At 37.3% G+C, this 21,105-nt stretch overlaps 1 protein-coding gene across 5 annotated transcripts; it reads right to left on the bottom strand.

Moving 5' to 3' along the window:
* Positions 1-6,889: 6,889 nt before the first annotated feature.
* COMMD8 (COMM domain containing 8) lies at positions 6,890-20,762 on the bottom strand. Of its 5 annotated transcripts, none has more exons than XM_030313929.1 (9): positions 20,662-20,732; positions 18,930-19,088; positions 18,631-18,731; positions 18,430-18,507; positions 17,856-17,922; positions 16,007-16,162; positions 11,731-11,883; positions 8,771-8,926; positions 6,890-7,701 (listed from the first exon to the last, which is right to left on the bottom strand). In XM_030313929.1, the coding sequence occupies exons 5-9, from the start codon at positions 17,883-17,885 to the stop codon at positions 7,681-7,683; spliced, it is 516 nt and encodes a 171-aa protein (XP_030169789.1). In that variant the 5' UTR covers positions 17,886-17,922; positions 18,430-18,507; positions 18,631-18,731; positions 18,930-19,088; positions 20,662-20,732; the 3' UTR covers positions 6,890-7,680. The 5 variants fall into 5 exon arrangements, with proteins under 5 accessions (XP_030169789.1, XP_030169788.1, XP_030169790.1 ...); XM_030313928.1 differs by having other exon boundaries at positions 18,631-18,690; XM_030313930.1 differs by lacking the exon at positions 18,631-18,731.
* Positions 20,763-21,105: the final 343 nt, after the last annotated feature.

Below are 21,105 nucleotides of genomic sequence, written 5' to 3'. Positions count from 1 at the left end.
GCTATACGGCAAGAATAAGTATTTCTGGAAACCAAATACATTTTAATGAAATGGGATAGGTTTTAAAAATGCCAAGAAAAGAAAGGTGGACTCCTTGCTTTTATAATTCCAGTTTCTATTTTGTATCAATATATGCTGCATTTTCTGATTGAAACTACTGTTGTGTTTAATGAAACTTGAGATTTTCTGTGGTTGCTTTTTACATTTGAAATCAAACTTTCATACAGTGTTTGACTGTAACCTTTCTGTTAGGGCTTTGATTAAAATATCCTAACCGTTTCATTAATTCCTTTTTTAAGTGCTTAAAGTATGTGTTGTTATGACTTTGCGATCTCAAAAACTATCTGTGGACAAAAATCCATGAAGCCTGTAGACTGTGATTTATACACATGAAAGCAGAGTTCCCTCTAAGCAGTGAGTCAGTGAATAAGAAACTGTTCAGTGTCCTCTGATTCCTGACCCTTTTACCTTTCATGGCCTTTTTTCTATTCCTAATCATTCATTGAGTAATCATGTATTCCTGTAAAATAGAAAATCAACTTACATACAATCAGGTATGGACACAAGAAACGCTTGTGCTCTCGATATCAGGACTCACAGATACTCTAGCAGTCACAGGACTGTAGTTCACTCAGTATTTTTTGTTAGTAGTGTGGCTTTGCTAGAAAATAAGTTGCTGTTTTCTTTGTTCTGGTACTACAGGATTTTAAATGTTTCAGCAAATGAAAGAAAACACATTTGAAGGTTGGTGTCAAAAACCACCAGCTATACTCACAAACGCCGTTGTGCAGCTTCTGAAATGTAGTTGAATGCTGTAAATATGTACAATTTATGTTAGCTTGTTTATTCCTAAAACACAAATAAAACCTTTTTTTATTAAAAATGCCTACATATAAAAAGCTTAGTTTGTACTATGTTCAAAAACATGCAAGATTTCAGGCATATCTTTTTATAATCCTTAAAAATGTTTAGAATTCTGAATCTACCATTTAAGAGTCTTTATTGTAAAATTTAATACAAAGCAAAATCCCTTTATTTGGAAGAAATTCTTTGCAGAATTATCCAACAATTGGGGAAAAAACACCAGCATTTTTCCAGAAGCTTATTTCTGTACCACTTTGATTTTGGGGGAAAAAAAAATTCTTTAAGATGACACACCTTACAAACATTTGGACACACGGAGTGTTTATATATTATGAAAAAAAGAAGAAATTAAATCTTCTTGTATTCAAAACTGATGCCTAAAATGGACTTTAATAGCATCCATTTGTGAGGTGCATTATGTCAAATTTCTTTTAAAACCTCCACTGTAAATATGAATATTAGAGTTGGCCGATTTGTCCGTCTTTCCTAATTTGAAGACCTCCAACCTCCAAACTCATTGTGTCCCTTCAGAAATAATATGTTGATAAGAAAATAATGAACAGACTGAAGGTGTGAAGTTCATATATCCATTAATTGGTTAGCAGAATAGCTTTTCAGTGAGAGTCTAAATTCCAGCCTAGAGACGACGTTAACACCCATCCGGCAAAATACCTGGGATCAGCTCTTCATCAGCAGACCTTTGGCCTGCAGAGCTGCCAAGAATTGTAGAGACATCCTACCCTGGTTACTATTTCCAGAAGACTATGTTATGGAATGGAAAAAATAAATGGACAATCAGCTTTCTTAGAAAAATAACAAACATATATATAACATGTTTAGGATTTGCTATAAGAATTATAGATGAAGCCAACACAAGATAGGTATTTGTGTATCTGTGATGTAACTGGTATCAGCCAAGGACATGGAGAGATTGGAACCCCGTGCACTGTTGGTGGGACTCTCAAATGGTATAGTCGCTATGGAAAACAGTATAGAGCTCCTCAAAAAAATTAAAAATAGAATTGCCATATGATCCAGCAACCCCACTTCCAGGTATTTAACCAAAAGAACTGAAAGCAGGATCTTGAAGAGATATTTGCACTCCGATGTTCATTGCAGCATTAATCACAATGGCCAAGAGGCGGAAACAACCTGAATGTCCATTGATGGATTAATGGACAAAGAAAATGTGGCATATACATGCAATGGAATATTATTCAGCCCCCCAAAAGGAAACTGTCGTATGTCAAAACATGAATGAAACTTGAGGACATTATGGCAAAGCGAAATAAGCTAGTCACAGAAGGACAAATACTGCATGATTCCACTTCTATGAAGTATCTAACGTAGTCAAACTTGAAGAAGAAAGCACAATGGTAACTGCCAGGAACTGGAGGATAAGGAAATGAGGAATTGCTGTTCAATGGGTAGAGTTTCAGTGGTAGAAGATGAAAAAGTTCCAGAGATCTGCTGCCCAACAATGTGCAGTGAATTAACAATACTGTGCTACACACTTCAAAAATGGTCAAGAGATTTCAAGTCATGTGTTTTTTGCCATAATTGAAAGAAGAAGAAAAAAGATATCAAGTGGTATAGCCACTTTGAAAAGTGGTAGTTTTGAAATGTGGCAGTTTCTTACAAAGTTAAACTTGTCATATAAAATGATCCAGCAATCACACTCCTAGGCATCACCAATTTCCTTCAGTAGGTGAAAGGACAAACTGATATATCTACTCAATGAAATATAATTCAGGGATAAAAAAAATAACTTATCAAGCCACAAAGACATGGAAGAACCTTAAATGCATATTACCAAGTGCAAGAACCCAGTCTGAAGAGACGTGTATTGTATGATTCTAATTATATAACATTCTGGAAAAGGCAAAACTATAAACACATTATGAAATAATCACTGATTGTGGGGTCCAGAGGAAGGTGGAGGAAAGAATTAGTAAAGCACAAAGGATTTTTAGGGTGAACTATTCTGTAAAGTGGATTCATGACAGTAGGTATTTGCCAAAACAGAGCTATTCAACGAAGTAAAAATTAATGTATGCAAATTTAAAAATCATTTAGGTAGTCAAGCAATCCCAGCAAGAAATGCAGACTATGGCAAAAAGATTGAACTGTATTACAAATGTATGAAACCACCTCACTGAAGGGGGGGTGGGGAGCAGCTGGCACTGACCTAAGTAACTCTGGAAATGTGTGAAGTAAGACTAAAGGCAAAATAACTGCATATGATTCCTTCCAGGAAGATAATGTTGTTTCCCATATATTAACAATTATATATATATATATATAGATATATATGTAAATATATGTATATATATGTACACACACACACACACAAACACACACACTAGAATTGAACAATTAAGCAAATGTATAGTGGATGGTAAGAGTAAGGTTTCTTTTCTTTTTTTTTTTTTTAGTGTTTATTTATTTGGGGGGGGGCATAAAGAGGGGTGGAGAGAAAGAGGGAGAGAATTCCAAGCATCAATGCAGGGCTCGAACTCACAAACTGTGAGATAATGACCTGAGCTGAAATCAAGAGTCGGACGCTTAACTGATTGAGCCACCCAGGCACCTGGGAGTCAGGTTTCTTACAGCTGTACTGTGAATTTACAGATAAGGAAGGGTAGCAGGTGAGAATGTGATCCTTGTGGTAATGGATTAGAGTTGAAGACATCAGGATGAACTTGTGTAGCTTAATATAGGTATAGTTGATTATGTAAAGAAATATTTACAGATAGGTATACATACACAGCTTAGTTTACATACATATATTTCTTTGTTGTCAACTGAGGGTACTTAAACAATACCCCAATAACAATGAGCACATCTAGCTTGATTTCTATTACCATTCCTCAATAAAATGAACCAGGGATTCTTGGAGAAATGGTTGATTCTAGGACTGGGCAGGAAATAGGCAAAAGGAGCCTGGAACATACTGCCAGAAAGTTAAGGAAATAATATAAAAGAGCCAACTGAAAGAGCTCCCAATGGCCAAACCTGGAACAATTTGAATAGTAAATAGTATTGGATTATAACCATAAGTATAAATACCCATGAGTCCATATTATATAAAGGATTAAATTAATAGAAGAGACAAATCTGTGCAGATCTCCAAAAGGTTTATGTAAGTGCTCTGACCTTAAGAAGGGAGAGCACAACTTCCCATTTCTTAAATATGAGCCACACATAGTGACTTCCTTCCAAAGAGTACAATATGGAAAAATAGAAATAAAGAGTAACTTTACAGTAAGAAACCTGACAAACTACCTCAGCTAGGTAAGCAAAGTCAATGTCAAGTCACAAATCCTGTTAATAGTATGTACCCTCAATATGGTGTGTTGCAAATGGCACTTTACCTCTGTGATTTTCCTCCCCCAAACCCATAACCCCAGCTTAAGCATGAGAAAAACATTAAATTCCAACAGAGGGCCACCCTACAAAATACTTCACCCACACTTCTCAAACTGTAAAGGTCATCAAAAACAAAGAAAGGATGGGAAACTATCACAGCAAGAGAAGCTAAGGAGACATGACAACTAAATATGAAATCCTAGAACAGAAAAAGCACATCAGGTGAAAACTTAGGAAATCTGAATAAACTATGGAATTTAGTTGATAACAATGTATTGGCATCAGTTCATTAGTTATAACAAATGTACATACTAATATGTTAATAACAGGAGAAACTGGATGTGGGGTATAAGGGATCTTTCTATCCAATTTTTATGTGAATCTAGAACTAAAACTAAACAAACAAAAAAAAAAAAAGTCCATTTAGAGAAGAAAAAAGAGTCACAGTTTGGGAGAAAATACCTGCAGGGCATATATGTGATAAAGACTTGTATCTAAGCTACCAAGAACTCCCAAAACTCAACACTAAGGAAATAACCCAATTTAGAAATGGGCAACAGATCTGAACAGACACTTCATCAAAGAAGATATACAGATGGCCAACAGCACATGCGACAATGAACATCATGTCATTACAGAAATAAAAATTATTAAAACCACAATGAGATACCACTGCACATGTATTACAGTAGCTGGAATGAAGATTGACCAAAGAATGTGTTAGGAAGTAAATGGAGGTGAATGAACTCTTCCAGACTTTGGAAATATCTCATTCCTCTAAGTATTCACTCTAAAGGAAGCATATATCCATACCAAGGTATACATAAGAATGTTCACAGGATTCTGTGTTATGTAATATACATAAAGTTTTAAACAACCAAAATATCCTTTAACGTGAATAAAAACATATGGTAAAACTCTACAACTGAATACTTCTCAACAATACAAAGAAGTGAACTATTGATATATGCAACAACATGGATGAACCCAATACTGAAGGAAGCCAGATTAAAAGAAAAGGTACATACTATATGATTCCACTGATATTAAACTCTTGAAAGTGTGGAGTACTCTACAAGTGGCAGGAAGCAGATCAGTGGTTGTGGCGGGGGTGGGGGAGTGGAAAAGTAGGGATTACAAAGGAATAGGAGGAAACTTTCAGGATTGCCATGTTCACAATCTTGATAGAGGTGATTCTTTCATGGTGTATGTATGTCAAAATTTACCTGACTGTACACTTTAAATAAATGAGTTTATAGTATATCAGTCAGATCTCAATAAGGTAGTTAAACATACTAATGGAGTGATAAATAAGGTAGTGAGAGGAATAAGTAGAGCAAGATTTTCTGCTTCTCAATGGAAATACTGCATGGAGGGCTGAAATTCAGAAGGCCCTTAGATAAGTACACATCTTCCTCAACTTATGATGGGGTTACATCCCAAAAAACCCACCATAAACTGGAAATACCATAAGTCAAAAATGCATTTAATACACCTCACCTACCAAACATCGTAACTTAGCCTAGCCTACCTTCAGTGTGCTCAGAACACTTATGCTAGCCTACAGCTAGGCAAAATCATCTTAACACAAAGCCTATTCTTTAATAAAGTGTTGAACACCTCATGCAATTTACTGAATACTGTACTCAAAGTGAAAAACAATGATTATATGGGTACAGGATGGCTGTCAGTGTATCGGCTGTTTATTCTCATGACTGCATGGTTCCCTGGTAGCTGCAGCACAGCCACTGCCCAACATCAGGAAAGAATGGTGTCCTGGATATTACTAGGCCAGGAAAAATCAAAATTCAAAATGAAAAAAAAAAAAATCAAAGTATGATTTCTACCAAATGCATATTGCTTTCGCACCAGTCAAGTCAAAAAATCTTAAGTCAAATGATCGTACATCAGGGACCATCTGTACCATTTAAAGTGCTAGCCTATAAACTGCCTCTGGTCCTTAACGACACAAGGAACTTGCACAGGAAGTAAGTCACCTACCTCCCAAGCACACTGTTTAGTTCAGCTGATTTTTTTCCAAAATTAACGTTTCTCAATGAAAAAAGCAATATGCTGATGAACGCTCTAGCTTAAGCTCCTCATGTAATCATTGACCTGTAACAAATAGTCCACAGACTGGCATTAGTTTAGGGACACATTTTGAGTAGCGCTGCCTAGGTCACACACAGATGTTCTTTTAACCTCTCTAAGCCTATCTTCATCTGTATGATGAGATAACTGCTCTGATGAGCTACAAAGCTTGCAGATAGCAGGTTCTGATCAATTATGGGCCACTGCTTTATGTAGACAGTGTTTTAAAATAAAGCCATATGTAAAAATGAAATGTCATTTTTTATTTGTTCCGAACGCTTGGGTTGTTTTTCAATATTTATTTTGAGAGAGAGAGCACATGCGCGCAAGAGTGAGGTAGGGGCAGAAAGAAAGGAAAAGAGAGAATCCCAAGCAGGCTCCGCACTGCCAGCATGAAGCCCAACGCAGAGGGCTCCATCCCACCGACTGAGATCATGACCTGAGCCGAAATAAACAGCTGGATGATTAACTGACTGAGCTATCCAGGCACCCCACAATGCTTGTTTTTAAAGTTAACTGAAATTAAAAATGGCTTGTTTTCCAGTGAAAACTATTAACTTCAATATTAAGGGTTTATAACAAAAATGCACTTATATTTAGTATTAGCTAATATTTGAATAGTTATATACACACTATACAATGACATCTATTCTCTTTATCACAGCACACCCTCCCAATCAGACACAGAAATGCAGAAGTAACAGTGTTATTTTCATTTTTTCCTATTCTAGTAATATTTTAATAATTCATAAACTCAAAACTGTTCACACAATTTTAATTACTTTTTCTTGTTCATGTCTGAAGAAGAGCTTCTTTCTCTAAGAAATTTACATTTTATAATCTTTCCTTTGAAATATAAGAAAGATATGGAATCTCCTGAGTTATATATGCAGCTTATACATTCTTTAAAAGTTATTTTTTAAAATATTACAAATTAATCATATATATCCATAATACACATCCTTGCTATTCATATATTCCTTTAAGCAACATTCAAGTATATTTGTGCTTTGTATGTTTACATTACTTTAGAACCTATTTTCAACTTTCAATAAAACTGTATATCTATAAAGATTTCTCAAATATTTAATAAATGGGGCAAAACAGCCATTACGAAAATATAAACTGCTATTATAGCTTTCTCATCTATCATTTTTATGCATTTCCAGTCAACCATGTCATTTCCTGTTCTTTAGGGAAGCTGATAAATTTTTATCTTTGCAATCTCAACACTGTTGCTTTCTCAGCACAGCATAAGAGTCCGTATATTGCAGGTTTTCTGAACACACAGTATTCACTCGGCCGTTATCAGGTGTAGCAGTGAAATCTGATAGTGTTGGTATTCATCATTTCCAGTTATTTCAACTGCAGGACCACCTTAAAACACAAAGTCGGGGGGAAAAAAATCAGGTTATTCCAAAATGATGCCAATCTCTGCTTAATGAAATGCTTTGAAATCTCTGAAGAAGGGCCTGGAGAACTGATAACAAGCAAGCACAATGCCCAGGAGCACGCCTGCCAGGATCCATGGCTCTGAATCAATTAACATTTACATTGGGCCGCACCACACACCCTTTCAGACAGCCCCATACGAAAGCAAGCCAGGCTGCCAATGTGGTTACTGGGCATGTGGACCAGTCATCATGGCACTAAAATCGGCATCTGCAGAGTACAGAGGAAAACTGAGGATAGCAGAGTTTAAAAGAGGTAAGGCTAAGAAGGCTAGTCAGTGGCAAGAAAAGGTGGTTAGAGTATCTGGCATTAATCATGGATTTCAGATCACACAGAAAAAGCTGAGCAATAATGAAAGGAACATACATATACAAAGACAGTTATTTTCTGACAGCAGCAGTTTGTACTGTTTAAGTATTTTTCTCGTTAAATAAACACTGGGAATTGTTCCTGTTATTTAGCCAACCCTTTGTAAATGCAAAATTTTTACTCATTCATTAGTCATATCTTATCCCTACCTGATTTTGTCATAATAACTACAAGCCATATTTTGTCTCTCATTCTTAGAGGATTATAAAAGCAATTTTATTTGTCCAGTTAAATAAGACACTCTTTTCTTCAGGATCACAGCTATTTATAATCATAAAAACTCTTTAGAATCACAGCCCCAAGGTAAAAATTTATTTTTAGCATTACTGAGCACTGGGGCAAACAAAATCTAGCTGTGAGAACAGCACTACTATTCTATCAAAAATGACTACTTGATAAGTTAGGCTCAAAACTAAGCAGTCAAAATTACAAGTTGTAATTTTTTTAATATCTAAAACTAGAGATGCAGAACAGATCAACAAGGTATTTTCTGTGCTTGACATAAAAGATCAGAAACAAAAGAAATATTAAAAGTCAATTATGAGTTTTTCTTCTATTGCTCTAAGGGTATCTATCAGTCAACACTTAAACATTTTAAACCACACAGCACAATTAAAACAAATACCTTATTAGCTGCTTCCAAGGAATTTATTAGATTCTGCAGCTCTTCTTTACTCATTTCGACAGAATATGGTTTGACTTCACCATTTTCTTTTACGTCTAGAGTAAGGTTTAAAAGTGGCATTTGTAACGTAGCAATCTTGTCACTAGACAGTGCAAGCTGTTTAAAATGAGAAAAATAGTAATTAATAAGTAGTAAAAAAAAGAATATATTAAATATACATCAGAGCTTATTAACAATACAAGAACACTCCTGTTTGCTATCAAATACAGGAAAAGGAGGAAGAAACAAAGAAACCCCCGCCAAACCAACACATACATGAAGAACAGAAAGAGAAAGGAGGATGAATAGAGAGGATGCGGACTGGGAAAAAAGGACAACCAGTCCGAATTTCGTAGCATAAGCAGCAATCCGGCGCAGAGATATGGCCGGGAAGGACTGAATGGGTCCAATGCATCAAGAAACTGAGAATTCTTTTTTTTTTTTTTTAATTTTTTTTTTTAATGTTTATTTATTGAGACAGAGAGAGACAGAGCATGAACAGGGGAGGGGCAGAGAGAGAAGGAGGCACAGAATCTGAAACAGGCTGCAGGCTCTGAGCGGTCAGCACAGAGCCCGACGCAGGGCTCGAACTCACAGACCATGAGATCATGACCTGAGCCAAAGTCGGACGCTTAACCGACCAAGCCACCCAGGCGCCCCAAGAAACTGAGAATTCTTAAAGACGTGTGAAGAAACCGAGAGGATGAAAGTCCATGTACAAGGATACAACCAAAAACACTGGTAAAGCCTGGGAAATTAAGACGCTTAATTCACAATCAGCCAATTCTCTACCAAATTATTGTTAAACACATTATCAAGATACCACTTTCAATTAGAGTCACTCAGTAAAAACACTCATTTTCCCTACTTCTTATTTTCTGTCTACAGAGAATCCTAGAAGAAACAGAAGAACCAAATATTTATGATACTAATACTTTTTGAAACAAGCGCCATGGCTTCATTGGCAGATGGCAAAGGAAAAAATCAAATTTTCCTGGAATCTGTGCTAGAAAACACCACAATAAGTGAATCTTTGAAGTGCTACTACTTGCAAAAATTTACTTACACAATGAATGGTAAGGAACTACTTCCCTAACGAACAACCTCTAAGTCCACCCTCGGCGTGCACACACTGTAGAATTGAATCCTCACATACCTCCTCCGTTTTCTCTTCAAAAACCAGGGCTCATCATATCTGAGATTTAGAAGTATCAAAGACGGGGCGCCTGGGTGGCTCAGTCGGTTAGGCGACCGACTTCGGCTCAGGTCATGATCTCACAGTTCGTGAGTTCGACCCCACGTCGGGCTCTGTGCTGACAGCTCAGAGCCTGGATCCTACTTCAGATTCTGTGTCTCCCCCTCTCTCTACCCCTCCCCTGCTCACACTCTGTGTCTCTCTGTCTCTCAGTAATAAATAAACGTTAAAAAAATTTTTTTTTAATTTAGAAGTATCAAAGATGGTCTACATTATAGATAATTGTCTTCTTCAGTGTGTCCAATAAGTGGTTTCTCAGTCTATGCTTGAATACCACCAATGATGAACGTGCTACCTCAAGAAGAGGTTAAAATAATCTTCAGATACTGATAGGTGTTAAAACATTTTCCTTAGGTTGAATGTGAACTCGTCTTATTTCAAACTATGTACCTTAAACCTTAACCTTTGTCCTAGCCGCTGTAGCCACAGAGCGTATATCAAGTCCCTCATCCATAGAGATGATTTCTAGTCCTCTAAAGAGAACTATCATTTTTCTACTAAGTTTTCTCCTTTCCCCAAATGTTTGAAAAAACCTTCATGATTTTAAGTTCCTGTTCATACTTTTCTGGTTTGGCACTAATTTGTTTAAGTATCTCTTAAATTTGGCAACCAGAACTAAAAGCATTAATAACTAAATTAACTAAAAAGTGAAATGAATAAAAATAGAATTAGAACTACCCACTGCTTGAAACACTGCATTTCTATCAACAAAACATAAGACTGAATCATCATACTGCTGACTCAAGCCACATTTGGTAAATCAAAACAACTAAATATTCTCATACATATTACTTTTGGCCTACCTCTCATATCTTTTATATTAAGTTGGTTTTATTTATATAAAAATCCTCTATCTAGGTTATCTCTGCTTTATTGTGCTTCATTTGGCCCATCGCTGTAATTTGCTACAAAATAATTTTAAACTTTGTATTATATTAATATAATGTATTTTAGATTTGATAAGCATAATATTCATAAAAGACTGGGCCAAAACCAGAATCACAGAGACCTCCTCCCTGGATAACACAAATACATCTGGCTTTGGTTGTTTATCCAGCTATGGCCCAAGTAACTATGTAACTGTTCCACATTTTTCTCCACTTTATCCACAAAGACAGTATGAGACACTTTATCCAGGATCATGCTGAAATGAGGAAACGCAATATGTTTCAACACAACGTGTTTCAACACAACCTCCTCATTGAGGTCTATGTATCCTATACAGCATGGCAAGTTGGTCTGAAATTGTTTTTTATGAATCCTATTGATCATGAGTCTCTTTTTCAAAATGTTCATTAAAGTTAACTTTTAATAATACATAGATTTTCCCCTGAAGACAGAATCACATTTACCAATCTCAGGAAGACTATAATAAAGGCTAGAAAGTTCTAGCCAAAAATATACGTTGAATACATACTACTCCACTATTTAAGATATTTAATGATTCACAGCTCTAGTTAATTAAATTTATTATCAATGTAATTTTATTACATATTTTTGGATGTCTGTACTGTACTTATGCATAAATAATGTAAAAAAATGTAATTTTTGACACTGTATTCTTAAAATAACAGAAATTTTAGATCTATATTATGAAAAAGAATAAATATTTCTTTCCATTCAAAAAATGAGATAAAAAAATACATGCCTATAAACAGATTCTCACCTTTAACTGCCAGTCAAAATCCTGTAGCTGTGCAGAAGAAATATCAACTATTTCTTCTAACAGAGCCTTCTTGATTTCATCTTTCCTACTTTTCAAGCATTTCATGATAGCTTCTTGATGAAATGAATTCAACTGATTCAACTGCTGAAATATCTATGAAAATAAACAGAAAGTAAGTGAAAGGGCCTTTCTGTTTAAAATGTAAACATATAGCTCCACTCCCCTTTCACAACCCCGTTAAAATGATAGTAAAAGAAAAAAAAAAAAAAGACTTCTGTACCTAGAATAAGATGAGAATGTGTAACTGACAAACAAGAGATTTTTGCAAAACAAAAAGGTAAAGGGCTGACTGATGAAGTAGCATGAAAGCAAAGACCAGGAATGCTGGCATAGCTAGATTAATATCAGACAATGTAGCCTTTAAGAAGTATTACAAGAAATAAGGAATGGCAAAAGGACCATTCAACAGAAAGAACAATCATAAATTTGTGTGCACCCAATAAAAGAGCTTCAAAATATATAAAGTAGCAAAACTTGGCAGAACTAAAAAAAGAAATCAGTAGGTCTAATTAGATTTATTAGATTTATAATTACAATGTTAACACATCTCCCAGTAACTGACAGCAAAACACACAAAACAATCATAAAGATTAGAATCAAAAAAATACTATCTTCTTTAACCTAATTGACATGCAGAACATTATACTCAACAACTACAGAACATACTATTTTCAAATATATGTGGAACATTCACCAAAATGAACCATAAGACAAGACATGCAGCAAATCACAACAGATTTCAAAGGACTGCAATCAAATTATATATATATTTTTACCATGGTATAATTAAATCATAACTGATTACAAAAAATCTCCAAATACTTGAAAATTATACAACATAGTAACACAGTACTAAGGAAGATAGAAAGTCAATCTTGCATAAACTCTTTCAAAGAATAAGAAAAGAGAAAAAATACTTCCTAATTCATTTTATTAGACCAGAATAAAACTTAACACCCTGACAAGGACATTACAAAGAGAAAAACTATGGGCCAATATCACTCAAAAACAGATTCAAAAGTCCTAAATAAGATATTGGCAAATCAAATCAAGAAATACATAAAAACATAATACATGATGACCAAGTGGTGTTTACTTTGGCAATGCAAGGCTAATTTAGCATTTATATATCCAATGAAAGACACCACATCAGCAAAATAAAGAAGAAAAAAATAACAAATTTAGGAAAAAAAATTAAATAAAATTCAATACCCATTAATGATAACAATTCTCAGCAAAGTAGAAACTGTAGGAAACTTCTTTAATCTTATAGTATACATCTATAAAACCACACAGCTAACACAATAAATGATAAAATTGTGACTCCCTAAGATCAGGAATAAGACACTGCTTTTTGTTTCAACACTGTCTTAAAGGTGTCAGGCACTGCAATAAGGTAAGGAAAAAAATGGGTATTAAAATCTAAAAAGAAAAGGATTGTACACACAAAAGAAATAAATCCAGAAAAATGTTTTATAAGCCATTAAATAAATTTTTTTAAATTGTTGGAAATGGGGTAAAGATATAAAAATTGCTTCTATATACCAGCAATAAACAAGTGGAGAACAAAATTAACACCAAAAGTATCAATTACTAAAAAATAAATCTAAAAAAATATTTGCAAGATCTCTATACTGAAAACTGCAAAATAATAGAGAAATTGAAGTACTCCAAATAAATGGAATGTTATTCCATGTTCGTGGATTGGGAAGATTGATATTAAGACATAAATTCTTTGCCAAATGATTTTAGAGATTCGGTGCAATCTCCATGCTGCAAACCGAATGATGTCACTTCAAAATTCTTATGTTGAAATTCAAACCTTCACTGTGATGATATTCAAAGATGGGGCCTTCTGAGAGGTAATTAGGTTTAATAGGTCATAAGGGTAGGGCCTTCATGATGGGATTAGTGCCCTTATAAAAAGAAACATAAGAAAGAATGCTTCCCTCTCCCTTTGCTATATGAGAAACACACCAAGAAGGCAGTCTGCAGCCAGGAAAAGGGTTCTTGACAGGGAATCAAATCAGCCAGCACCTTTACTTTGGACTAACTTACCAGACTCTAGAATTGTGAGAAATAAATTCTTGTTGTTTAAGTTACTCAGTCTATGGTATTTTGTTATGGCAGCCCAAGCTGACTAATATCCATCAAAATCCCAGGGTTTTTTTTTGTTGTTGTTGAAATTGACAAACTGACTTTAAAATGTACATGAAAATACAGAGGACCTAGAAGAGCCAAAGCAATCTTGAAGAAGCATGAAATTGAAAGTCTTCTATTATCAAGACTATGTAACATAGCTTTAATTCTACAGTAATTAAGACAGTGTAGTATTGGGAAATATAGACTAGACTAATGGAGTAGAATAAAGAGTCCAGATACAGACCAACACATATACAGCTACCTGATTTACAACAAAGGCTGCACAGAAATTCTATGGGGCAAGGATGGTCATTTCAATAAATGGTACTGGGTCAATTGGCTATTGATATGAAAAAATGCGAACTCGACCCTTAACCCACACACAAATATTAATTCAAAATGCACCAGTAACATAAATGTGAGAGCTTCTACAAGAAAACTAACAAAAAAATCTTCATGACTTGGCACAAGTATTTGTTAAACAGGACTTTAATAGCACTAACAATCAAAAGAAATATTGACAAAACTGGACTTGATTAAAATTCAGAACTTCTGTTGACAAAAAGACACCATTAAGTGTGAAAAGGCAAGCCACATAATGGAAGAAGATGTTTAAAATACATAGCTCTAACAAAGAACTCCCACCCAGAATATCATCCAAATCAAAATGAATATACATAAACTACATTTTTTATAAGCGAGCAACCTACACAAACATGCCAAAATAACTTTTTACCAAGGTACAAAAGCCATTCAATGGAAGGACACCCCATTAATTTCACTTCAAGATATCTATCCTAGAAAAGGTGGCCAATATGCTATTTGTTTTACGTTTTTTTTTTAATATGAAATTTATTGTCAAATTGGTTTCCATACAACACCCAGTGCTCATCCCAACAGGTGCCCTCCTCAATGCCCATCACCCACTTTCCCCTCTCCCCCACCCCCCATCAACCCTCAGTTTCTCAGTATTTAAGAGTCTCTTATGGTTTGACTCCTTCCCTCTCTGTAACTTTTTTTTCCCCCTTCCCCTCCCTCCTGATCTTCCATTGAGTTTCTCAGAATCCACATGTGAGTGAAACATGGTATCTGTCTTTCTCTGCCTGACTTATTTCACTTAGCATAACTCTCTCCAGTTCCATCCACATTGCTACAAGTGGCCAGATTTCATTCTTTCTCTTTGCCAAGTAGTATTCCATTGTATATATAAACCACATCTTCTTTATCCATTCGTCAGTTCATGGACATTTAGGCTCTTTCCATAATTTGGCTATTGTTGAAAGTGCTGCTATAAACATTGGGGTACAAGTGCCCTTATGCATCAGCACTCCTGTATCCCTTGGGTAAACAGTATGTGTATAAGGAGACACACACAAGATATCAGTAGAAGCACTATACATAATAATGAAAGAGGCAAGGATCTAATGGTTCATCAGGAGGCCAGAAAAAGAAGTCCTGCTAATCCTATCATCAAATACTATAAGAAATTAAAATATAAGAACCAGATCTACATTTACCAATACTGACAAGTCTAAAACAATATCCCATAAAAAAATTACAAATGGATACATATGTTATCATTTACAAGTTACACATTCAAACAGCTCAAATAATCGTATACATTGCTTAAAGACATAAACATTCCTACAACATGGAATACAAAACATGTATACCAACAAGTTGTGATCTCTTGGGGAAGGGTAGCATGCCAGGTGGTATTTGGGTATATTTATAATACCTTGTTTCTAAAACAAACACACAAACCTGTAATACATAAAGTAAAATGTTAACAACTGTTTAATTGTGATAATGAGAATGTAGGTATCAGTTACCTAACTTCTGGTTTTCTTCTACATGATTTAAATGTATCACAATTCTAAAAACATAAACAACCAAGAGAACCAGAACTTCCCCAATAAGATTTGCCTACTCAAAATTATGATGTTTTTGTTAATATAACATATGCTTACTGATGATGGCTCCTGTATGATATAGTGCCCTAAAACCAACTTGAGAAAAAAGTTAACACTACTTATTATTTATTATGAGATACAGAAATTTGGAGTGAAGTTACCTCTTCATCAGGTAAATTTTTACCAACTACAGCTTTGAAAAATTTGGTAATATCTTCTAGAACATTCTTCCATTCTGTCGAATCCCAAACACTGTGATAATCCTGGTAGAGAGGATAAGCTCGGCCACAAATGCCATCAATTATTTTATGAAGCAGCTAGAGAGAAAAGAAAGTAAGTGAATTATAAGTAAACTTACAAAACAGACTTATCTTCCTTGTAGGAAACAAATGCTGTTGGGAGCAGCTCATGTTATCCACAAGAGCAGCTGAAGATTGAAATGTAACTATTTTTAACATTACTCTTATTAATTAAAAATTAAAGCTCCAATAAAAATCCCAGACTTTCTAAAATTCTGTCCACCTTCAGAAGCTGAAATAATTTCATAGACACATTGTTGTTTCTCCAATAATCCTGAAAGGATGATGGTGAATGTAAAAGTTTCACCTTGGGATTCCTTAGACATTGTATTTATACCAATAATAATAATAATAATAAAAATAAAGTATGACTTTTAGATCAAAGTTTTTTACTGTAGATCTATAAATTTCATTTCCCCTTGCCTCCATTTTCACAGCATTCACACTCACTTGTTTTGGTCCACTCCAAGAAAGTCGTCAGTGCCTTTATCTTCTTTTTTTACATTCCTGTCCCTGTACCGTACCTTAGTATCGGCAATAGAAATCCTAACATATATATAACTGAACATAGTGACTAAGACTGAATTTTTGAATAAAACTGTCTAGTTTCAATCCTAGTTCCACTACTTAACTAGTTTTATCAAGTTATTTCGATGTTCTGTGCCTGTTCCGTGTGTAAAATGAGGCGATCATCTAGCTACATTATGCTGTTGTAAGGAGTACATGCAAATTACTTGGCACATTCCTAGCATGTATAAAACACTTACACACTGCTAGCCATTGTTACCATTCTTCTTATTATTGTTATTATCACTATTACTACCACCACCCCCACCACTACCGGTATTACGTTCCACGTCTTTAACATACATTAACTGATTGCCTACTATGTCAGCACTATTCGAGATAAATGATTAACATGGCTTTCTTTCCCAGGGGATATTTGTGTCTTGTTAAAAGAGTATCTGAACCCAAATAATCTGGAAAATTATTTTAAACAACAAGTCTTCCAAATCTTTTCCCCTGGACCATAGTCCACTTCATTTTAAGCAGTAACTCTTCCCCTTGTAACACCACACATATCAGAACAGAAATGAGCAACTGGTAACTCCACTTCCAAATGATGGCTAATGCCCTCTATGAACAGACCTTTTATTTACCATACATCCACCAACAGTCTCAATTTGAAATTCATTCCAAATTCTCTACACATATCCCATGTTATCCCAAACTGCCCCCACGCTAAAGCAAAACACAGAGCTCAAACTGATAAAGTACTATCTTTTGGAATATAAATGTTTTTAGTCATTCATTCATTAATGTTTTGTATTCACATGTACAAAATAGGTAATGAGCACTTCACTCCATTTGTTAAACAAGTTAATGGAAATACAAAGCAAATATAACTGTAATGGATACCACATATGGAGCCCTGACTGAGTACCAAGCATTGCGTTCGTCCTCACTACAACCCTATACAGGGGGTAAGTCTTGTTATTATCCCCGTTTTACAAATGAAAAAACTGAGGATAAACAAGATTAAGGTGCTACCATATCAGAGCTTTAGTCCATTACAGAAAGACAAACATAAATACATAAATGCAATTTAGAATGGGAGGAACTATATTATAAATTTATAGAAAGTACAAAGAAGCACAGAGAAGAAGAGAAAGGGCTGCTTTTAAAAGAATAAAATGAGGATATCGCCTACCCACATTATGTTGTTGTAGTACTTGGCCATTTAAAGAAGAGAGAAGAGCATTTCTAGTCACCAGCAACTGCATATGCATAAAAGAATAAAGTGAACAATCACATGTTCAATTTGAAAAAAAGGATACAAGGCTGGAGAGGTGAGTGGAGGCCAAATCATAAAGGGCCTTGTATACAGGGTCCAGGCTTTAATTGTCTCAACAGGGAAGCAACCTGTTCACATATTTGCATTATGTTTCCATAAATTTCCCAACAAGTTGGGAGATACAAGGAGAGAAAAGGAAAAGAGAGCTGGTGAGACCAAAGGCCCCTTGCCTTCTCTTTACCAGGAAGAAATTAGATGGGGGGAAGGAAGGGCGGGCGGCTAAATAGTTGAGGACACTCAAAATGGGGGCCGTACTGAGGTAAAAGAGACTGAAAAGGAGGAAAGACCAAGGATGATACTCAGAATTTTAGGCTGAGTGACTGGGTAAACAGTGGTGCTCCAAACCAAAAATGAGGCTATAATCACAGGAAGAATAGTTCCAGGGGGAAAGACAAGGAGTTCAGCCAAGGACACACTGAATTTGAGGTACCTGGGGTGTGTCTAAGCAGGAGCCTGACACCCAAGGAAGAGATTCTTTGCTGGATGCAGGGATCTAAGCGTCATCAACCTACATGATGAGAAAGGTTATGGGCCTTACTAAGAAGCAGGGAGAAAGATGACAGGAGCAGGAAGCTAACACAAAGACTCACAACCAACAGATCTGAACATATGTTTCACCTTTGCCACTTACTAGTTTGACAACCTTGGGCACGGTACTCCAACTCTCTCTGCTGACATTTTGGTTTCCTCACTTGTAAAATCACAGGAGAGTTAAGATGGTTGTTCCTGATCCTGATAAAAATTAAGTTTGTTCCCTTCCACCTCTCCCTCCCCCCCACTTTCCCCATTACAAATGGAACAGAGGAAAAAAGAAGTCTTAAATGAGGGGCTTTTAAGGCTGTCTACCCCACACGCCTCTATCACACTACATAGGGTAAGCCCCCACTCCCACCTGTCACCCATTGTAAATGGAACGCAATAGGGACTTACTCCGAATTGCCAATCATTTACACTTAAGGCCAGTCCATCGAAGCTTGGAATCCAGACAACTGTCCCCCATGATTAAGCAGAGTTCAGTATGCATTAATTCCTTCCCTCAGCGGACACTGTTCAAGAACCCACCTTGAGCCAGAACACAAATCTGAAGAACTGGGAATGTAAAACAAAGTTATCTACCCTGAAGGAGTTCAGAATAAGAGAGAGACCAGAGTCAAGCCAACGGGTCAAGAAGTTGTGTAAGTGCCCAAATTGTTGGGCGACAGAGGATGGAAGTAAACATACTTATATATTGATTACGATACAATGTATTAATTGGTTGACTTCTGAGGACAAACAACCTCCGCTCCCAGACCTAATGCTGCAGCTCAATTCTGCATATATTGCTTTCTTTCAGGGATGGGCAAATTTCCTTCAGGTCTACGTTTTTCTGCTTGAAAGTTCAAGGGGGAAAGTCTCACTTCTCAGTCAGATTTTCCTCTTACAGCAACCACTGGGTTTTCTCCTCCTTTCACAGCCCACAGTAATTACATAAATGCAATTACTGCCTCCACATTTCATTTTCCACACTCAAAACTGCCAATGCCTTTGGTATTAAGGCTAAATAACAAGCGTGGCATATAGACTCGAGCCACCTGACTTTCTACTCGCCTGCCTAGCCTTAGTCTCCCTGCCCTGCTTCTCACTCTGAATTTCAGCCTCCAAGAATTCGAGCAGGTCCTCAAAGCCCGCAGAGGCTGGTTTCCTTTTTCTAGCCTTGTAGCTGCTATTCCTCTGCCTAAAGCATTCTCTCCCTTCTAGCCTGTCTAGTCCGACTCGTCCTCTGGAACTCAACCTAGAAATTGAGACGTTCCTTTTCCGGAACGCCTCTCCTTGTCCCTTCAAATCTGGGTTGCTACCTGTCCCACAAGCTGGTTACTGGATAATTCAGTTTGGTTTCCTTATTAGATACAAGCTCCAGCAGAGTACGGGCTGTATCTCACTCACTGTTTTACCTTATCCCATTTGGGCACTCATCACAAGGCCCACTTAAGTGAAAAGCTGGCCGAAGAGACGAACGAGGCTCTTTCCAGATCCCTTACAGCCAGGTTACTTCTCAGGCCCAAGGTTTCAATGTATATGTCACCTCCTGAGAGACAGGCCACCTTGGACCACCCTACCGAAAGTAAGTTGCCCAGTTATTGGGAGTACTTACCAATTTGTTTTGTGCAGCCCTCCAGGGGGCAGGGTGTGCTTCTCTACGTCCCCATGTCCCCAGCCTATCCCCGGCACCTAGCACCGTGCCTGGTGCACGGGCAGCATTCCGGCGTGCGTGGTGTACGAATGAATGAAATGAGATGCTGCACACCACCGGCTCCACGTTGTAAGTTTTTCAAATACTACGGTGGGGACTCCGCTCCCCAGCCCAGAGTCAGCGGGTCCTGGGCCGCGCCGGGGAGCTGACGGGCCACCCCCACCCAGGTGCGAGCAAAGACGAGGAGTCAGCTCGCAAAGCCCCTAGAGGGGCAGCTTCAAGCGGGGGCGTGGAGGTGGCGCCCAAAGCGTCGGCCTTCTCAGCTCTCCAGGGGCAGCAGGGGGCCGTGCACCCGACTTGACGCCCCCTTCCCCGTCCCAGCCCTGGGCAGCCCCGGCGAGCCCAGCCAGCGCGTCTCGATCAGACCGGGCCAGACCTGCACGCCGGGGCGTCCCGGGGCCCCGCCTGCCACGCCGCCCGCGCTCTCCTCACCTGCGGGCCCAGCTCGGCTGGAAGCTTCTGCAGCTGCCACAAGGGCGTCCCCTCTTCCGGCTCCATCCCAGTACCAAGTAGGAACCTAGGTCACATGACAAGGCCCGGTCGCGCCTCACGAGCGACGGCTCAGCCACGTGACTCTCTCGGGTGGGCGGGGGCCGAGCGTGGAGACGCAGGGGCTCTTGTGCGCGTGCGCAGACACAGCCGGCGCTTTCCCTGTAACTAAGGAAATTCCCTTTTCCTCCTGGAGTAAGTTTGCTAAACACACTTATTATATTGAAAGCAAATTTGCAAAGCTCGCAAGCACGTTGCAACTTTGTTCAGACTTCTGTCGAACTTTCTCTGCACTCCTTAGAAAGCCGTCTAATAAGAGTAACCCTGTTTTGAGCTCAGGGCCATTGTCCCGGAGGCTTGGCATGTGTCTCTTTTTACTATTCTAAT

Source organism: Lynx canadensis, chromosome B1 (genome assembly GCF_007474595.2).
Source record: "Lynx canadensis isolate LIC74 chromosome B1, mLynCan4.pri.v2, whole genome shotgun sequence".
Lineage (NCBI taxonomy): Eukaryota > Metazoa > Chordata > Mammalia > Carnivora > Felidae > Lynx > Lynx canadensis.
The sequence above is the reverse complement of the archived record's forward strand: the minus strand, read 5'-3'. Positions and strand labels throughout refer to the sequence as shown.

Coding starts and splice junctions, on each gene's coding strand:
- COMMD8 (XM_030313926.1), bottom strand. CDS start 20,727: ATGGAGCCGGAAGAGGGGACGCCCTTGTGGCAGCTGCAGAAGCTTCCA. Junction 16,163..20,661: donor CAGCCGAGCTGGGCCCGCAG/GTGAGGAGAGCG, acceptor TTTTCTCTCTAG/CTGCTTCATAAAATAATTGA. Junction 7,702..8,770: donor CCTTGGAAGCAGCTAATAAG/GTATTTGTTTTA, acceptor TTGTGTTTTAAG/GTGGTCCTGCAGTTGAAATA.